The 6,204-nt window shown below is 39.6% G+C and overlaps 1 protein-coding gene across 1 annotated transcript; it reads right to left on the reverse strand.

Annotated features, from left to right (window-relative positions):
* Positions 1-4,312: 4,312 nt before the first annotated feature.
* LOC103739386 (olfactory receptor 4N4) lies at positions 4,313-5,239 on the reverse strand. Its single transcript, XM_008839762.1, has one exon. The coding sequence runs from the start codon at positions 5,237-5,239 to the stop codon at positions 4,313-4,315; it is 927 nt and encodes a 308-aa protein (XP_008837984.1).
* Between the last annotated feature and the right edge of the window lie 965 nt (positions 5,240-6,204).

Below are 6,204 nucleotides of genomic sequence, written 5' to 3' on the forward strand. Positions count from 1 at the left end.
GCCAGAGGTATTGGATGACCACAAGGAAGTAGAGTTTTCCAGACAGCTGATTAGTTACTCGTATTAACTCACAGCAATGGTGACAGCATGGACAAATCCTACACAAGCCGTATCTGGACTTGAGTTTGCTTTGCTCAGCAGGGAATCTACTGGCCTCAGGGACAGAGAGGCTGGATCAGCAGCAGAGTAACTAGTGACTCTAGGACTTGCATTTCTTTCACACAAGACGTTTATTACAAAATTCAGATGGTTTCGTACATTACAAGGAACTGGCAGCCACTTGGGGTATGACAACCGCATACAAAGATTTAGGGCACCAAGAGACAGGACATATAACCTTTAAACTTTGATTCAAGGTTACCAATGTCTGTCCAGTAATTTATTGGCCACAATGTTTTCTTTCTTAGGGCTAAAAGCATGGTGAAATTTGAGCTTTTAGCTTAGGAGTAAACCTTTAACGTGGCCTAATCTCTTAGCTAATGATAGCTGAGTTATTTGTTCAGGACGGGGAGATGAGCTGAAGGCTATTGAACAAGATGCTTTCCAACAGAGCAATGAGCCTGGACTTTTTAATGTTTTTTGTCTTCTTGAGACAGGGTCTCCCTGTAGCTCCAGCTATCCTAGAGCTCACTATGTAGACCAGGCTGGCTTCGAACTCACAAAGATCTGCCTGCCTCTGCTTCCCAAGTGCTAGGATCAAAGGCGTGCACCACCACGCCCGGCTTGGACTTTTGACCTGGCCAGTTTTCTCCTGCAAGTCTCACAGTGTTGGGCAAGATAGGGATATCAGAACTGCTGTTTTCAGCACCCCTCCCTTTAGCAGGGAATGCAGCCTGGACGTGAAAGCTCAAACCATCCAAAATCTGATCATAGACATGAGGGAATGGCTAAGAAACTCCAACCGCACCTGATGGACTACTGGCAACTGATGACTGCAGTAAAGGGGAGAATCAGTCACATTTAAGGTAGAACTCTTAGGAGGTTGGCCAGGCTCCAGTGGATGAAGATGAACCCACATTGAAGGGATGTGAGGACACAAACATGACTCTCTCTCTATATATAAAGGGTTATAAGCATGCATGTATGTATATATTATATATACATATATGTATATATTTGGTGGGGGTTACAAGGGTGTTTGAAGATAAGGGAGATGATCTATATATATTGTATGAAACTCACAAACGTCAATAAAAATACAGCAAAAAATAAATAAAATATATATTCAGGAATTTGCTATATGACTCCCTCAATCACCTGCTTTCCATGCAAGTATGAGGGTTTAATTTCAGATATGCAAGATATGTAAGAAGCCAGTCACAGTAACCTAAGCAGTAGGGATGCAAAAACAGAAGCATCCTTTTGTTTGTAGGTCAACCAGTCTACCTAGGCTGTGAGCTCCATGTTCACTGAAAGACATTTTCCCAGAAAACAAGGTGCAGAAGCAACTGAGAAAGAAGCCCAATGTCAACCTCTGGCAGCCACATGCATATGCACACTCCTCCTGTATACATTCACATACACAGAACCATATATGCAAATGTACATACATGCATTCACACATGTATACATTCACACATGCACACATGAGCCCCACATACATTTTTCAGGACTAAGGACATTGCTCACTCATTTTTTATAGTGCTTGTGTTAAGTGGAAAGGCAGTGCTTCATAAAGTAGGTGTGGTCGTGTATGTCTGTAATCCAAGCATTAAGGAGGTAGAGATAAGAGGATCAAAATTATCTGGTTGCCTCTGCTACAAAGCAACTTTGGTACTACCTACTTAGGCTATGTGAGACCCTGTATACAAAAACACAAATCAAAATAAAGAAATGGATAGAACTCCTGAAACAAATGGCTGATAGAACATACTGATGCTAAATTTTGCCCATTTCAGAGGAATTTCATGTACTTTTAAAAATTTTAAATAAAATAACCTAAAAAAAATCAAGATTCAATATTCATGATATTTTACTCAACGGCCAAAGTCTTTTTTCTTATCAAAATTTAATTCCTTAATCACAAAAACAAATACCAGGACTAACATGCTTTAGAAATTTATGTCTGCTAGAAGGTTGTATCCATTATCTTTCAGAGTTATGCATTTACATTAGTGCTTTATTTTTATTTCTTTAGATAAAAATGTGTCGTTTCTCATAAGCATTTGCTTAGTATAAATGACTTGTCCACTGTGCTTTTGTAGAGCTGAGAATTAATCTCTGGAGAATAAGCAGGTGATTTTCTTGGAAGAAATAATTTTGGGTGGTAGGGATAGCCAAGCCCTCTGCAGGAACTAGAGAACAGAGTCAAGGAAAATCTCTCCTGAGTAATATAATAAAACCAAGAGGACAGCTTAACCCAGCATAGTAAATAGTAGAAAAAATGATGGGCTAGAGCCTTTAGACCAAAATTGATTATGTTCTTGAGTAAGGCAAATTCGGAAATATATCTAGTTGATGAAAAGTTATAGAACAAAAGTATGAAAAAGATACAAGTTCCCGCCAGTGGAAACAAAAGGGTCGCATAACCAGCCAGTGTGCATACTGGGATTTCCTTTGAAATGAATGTGTTCTATAGTTTTCACATGACCGTTGAAATACTAGGCACAGGAAACAAACAATCAAGAGCACCCTCCTTTGTTCAGCATGCAGTCCTCCACACCTGTGTCCAAGGCAGTGGGTCAGATGTTGAAGGGGAAATAAAGTTTGAACTACAAGGAGCATTCAGCAGCAGCCATCAGATGACAGCACACCATGGCATACTGGCTACATGTAAAGATGGATCAACGTCACCAAGAAATTTTTGAAAACTATTCTTGAATCCTTTCCTATTGGATTTCAGTCATTGTGTGCCTGCACACAAGGGACTGATTGTTCAAAAGTCTGCATTATAAGAACTTTCCTTTCCTCCTTATCTTTCTTAGCAGTTTGAGAAATGGAAGAGTAAGAAGACAAGATCCCATTTTTGGAAGTGCTTAACAAATATGAGTGGATGAGGTTATGATAGAAATGTCACTGTAATTTGATAAAAAATATACTTTATTTTTTAAAAAAGAGAAAGGGTAGCTGAAGAGATGATGTAATTAAAGTGTCCTTATCAGAAGGCAGGAGCAAAAGTGTGTCAGGGAGGAGATACGTTACTGATTTGGAAATCAGCCACACTCTGAGTTAACGAGAAAACTGCAGTGTGTAGACAGCACGACCGATGGCAACACTGAAAACCTACCAACAGGTGATAACACCAACTAAGCACCAGATGAGGACGTCTTGCTTTTATTTTGGAGGCAGGGAGAGATGTCTTCAGTTGTGATACTGAAGAAATAATTTGTGTTAACAAAGACTGGAAAAATTCATCTTTTGATGCAATGAAATTAAGGGGCTTCTACCGTGGTCTAGAGAATGAAAAGGACTTTTAACTACAGTGGAATCAAGAATTAAATCACACAGGATCCAAACATCTGTGTCCAGTGATGACAGAAGAGAAAAACAACAGAACCAATTGTTTATGTTTTTTAAGTTAGTTATTTAATAACCACATACTTAGAAGAAGTATTTCATTACAACAGCACTGAAATATTCAAAAACAGTTTCCAGAGCTAAGATGTATCTCTTTCAAAACTGGCTGTAAATTTTTAGGTTTAAAGTTGAATTATTACAGTTATACAATATTGTACTCAGTGTAAACCCTTCTATGAAGCCAGCATCAACCCAATACCAAAGCCAGGTAAAGATACAACCAGAAAAGAAAACTATAGACCCATATCCTTAATGAAGATAAATGCAAAAATTGTTTATGTTTTATCGTGATGTTGAGACCCCAACAGGCAAGGAGATCAGGAAGTAGGTGAAAGCCCTGTACTATTTGGGACTTGATGCTTTGCAACCTATTAGTCCATTAAACACAGTGTGTTCATCTATCCACAGAATCTTCATAATGATGTTTTATTATATAGAAGAAAAAACTATCAGTTGGTTGTTATTTTTCTTATATACGAAGCTATTATTACTGCATTTAAAGAATAATGATGACTCTCTTAAGATAAAAAATTCAGAGACTTTAGTCACACATCATAAAAAATTTAAGCCCTACAGTTATATAACACTTGTTCACTGTACTTCAAAAAGTCTGGGGTTTTCTTTATAGTCGTTAAGCATGCCAACTCTGTGTTTATCTTGCTGTGCATAACTCCCTCCCATGGCCTGCAATAAACCTTGACAAATCGAGATGTGCTCAGGGAAGAAGAGATCTGATAAATAAATAAATGAGCTCCAGCCAGAATTCTCCCTCCTTGACTTCTTATTAGCAAAACCATTAACAAACTATGTGCCGACTAAGTAACTTTTTCATGGATGTTTTTACTTCCTGGTTTCGAAGAGTATAGATCACAGGATTCATCAATGGAAATATTACAGTGTGGAAGAATGAAACCGCTCTGTCAGCTGGCAAGGCCCTGAATGGACGAGTGTAGATGAAAATTGCAGGTCCAAACATAAGAAATATAACAATGAGATGAGTGGTGCATGTGGATATGGCTTTGGTCTTCCCTTCAGAAGCTGACCTATGTACACGGCACAATATAACTGCATAGGACGACAAAAGCCCCAGGAAGCAGAGGAGGGTGAGCAGGCCACTGTTGAAAACCATCAGGAGTTCTATGGCGAAAGTGTCTGTGCAGGCCAGCTTGATGATCTGTGGGACATCACAGAAGAAGTTGTCTAGGTGGTTTGGACCACAGAAGGGCAAGCGGAGGATGAGGACCACCTGAGTAATGGAGTGGACAAAGCCTCCAAACCAAGGAGCCAACAACAGCACATAGCAGACCCTAGGACTCATGACAGTTGAATAGTATAAAGGCCGGCAGATGGCAATGTAGCGGTCAAAGGCCATCACAACAAGAAGTAGCTCCTCTCCTCCCCCAAGGAAGTGCAAGAAAAATAGCTGAGTGATACAGGCTTTGTAGGAGATTATCTTCTTCTCAGAGAGGAAGTCCACCAACATCCTGGGAGCCACAATGAAGGAGTAGGACGCATCTAGGAAGGCCAAATTGCCAAGAAATAAATAAAGTGGGGCTGTGAGTCCAGGGTCTGATCTGATAGTGAAGATGATGAGAACATTTCCAGGCAAGATGATGAGGTAGAAAACTAAGATCAGAACAAAGACCAGGAGCTGAACGTTGTGAGACTGGGTCAGTCCCAGGAGGATGAATTCCCTCACAACTGTGCTGTTTTCAGTCTGCATCTCCTGCCCCTACAGAACATTGAGAAATGAAGTGTTTATTTCCACCTCTTCCACTTGATCACAGCTCTTCCCAAACTAGCAGCATGGATGCCACATGTGCATTAGACCACTTCTTCCCATAACCTAAGTGTCTTCTGTCCTCTGTTCATCTGTGTTTCATTACTGCCAACACCTTGCTCTTGAGCCACGCCCTCTGTGTTGCTCTGTCCTGTGCTTCAGTTTGACTCTTGTGAGATAACAGCATGCCATTGCCCTGTCTTTGTTCCTCATTTCCATGAAAGGGAAGAAGTTTTCTATTAAGAAAACAACTTAAGCCCTGGTCTTGAGGACTTCTGGTCTCTTTATTTTTTTTTGAACAAGGGAAGAGCTGAAGTCTGTTAGCAAGAAGGGTTGACAGAAATATTTCATATCTTAATCAAACCATAATGCTTTCACATATTATTTTTTTTCAAAAATTTTGAAGTTTATGTCTCTCTCTCTCTCTCTCTCTCTCTATATATATATATATACATATGTTCATTACACATCAATTATTCCTTAGGATTGGTGACTTAATAAACAAATTCTGTAATTCTTGAGGATATTATGTTTTGTTTATAGAAGTTGAAAGCATGAACCTACTCTAGATACAAAAACCAATCAGACATGCACTCATCGTCAGGGAGGAACATGATGGTTTATTGTTATGAAAAGGGTGCGGTTGAATCCTTACATGTACCTTATTTTTTTCCAATTCTTTGAAGTTCTATTTTTGAGTTTTAGACTTTATTTAGTATCAGGATATTATTGAATATCTGGGCCAGGCATGGTGGCACACGCCTTTAATCCCAGCACTCGGGAGGCAGAAGCAGGCAGATCTCTGTGAGTTCAAGGCCAGCCTGGTCTACATAGTGAGTTCCAGGACAGCTGGGGATACATGGAGACCCTGTCTCAAAAAGACCTAAAAACAAAAAATACAAATAATC

Source organism: Nannospalax galili, unplaced genomic scaffold, assembly GCF_000622305.1.
Source record: "Nannospalax galili isolate Female #2095 unplaced genomic scaffold, S.galili_v1.0 scaffold1121, whole genome shotgun sequence".
NCBI lineage: Eukaryota > Metazoa > Chordata > Mammalia > Rodentia > Spalacidae > Nannospalax > Nannospalax galili.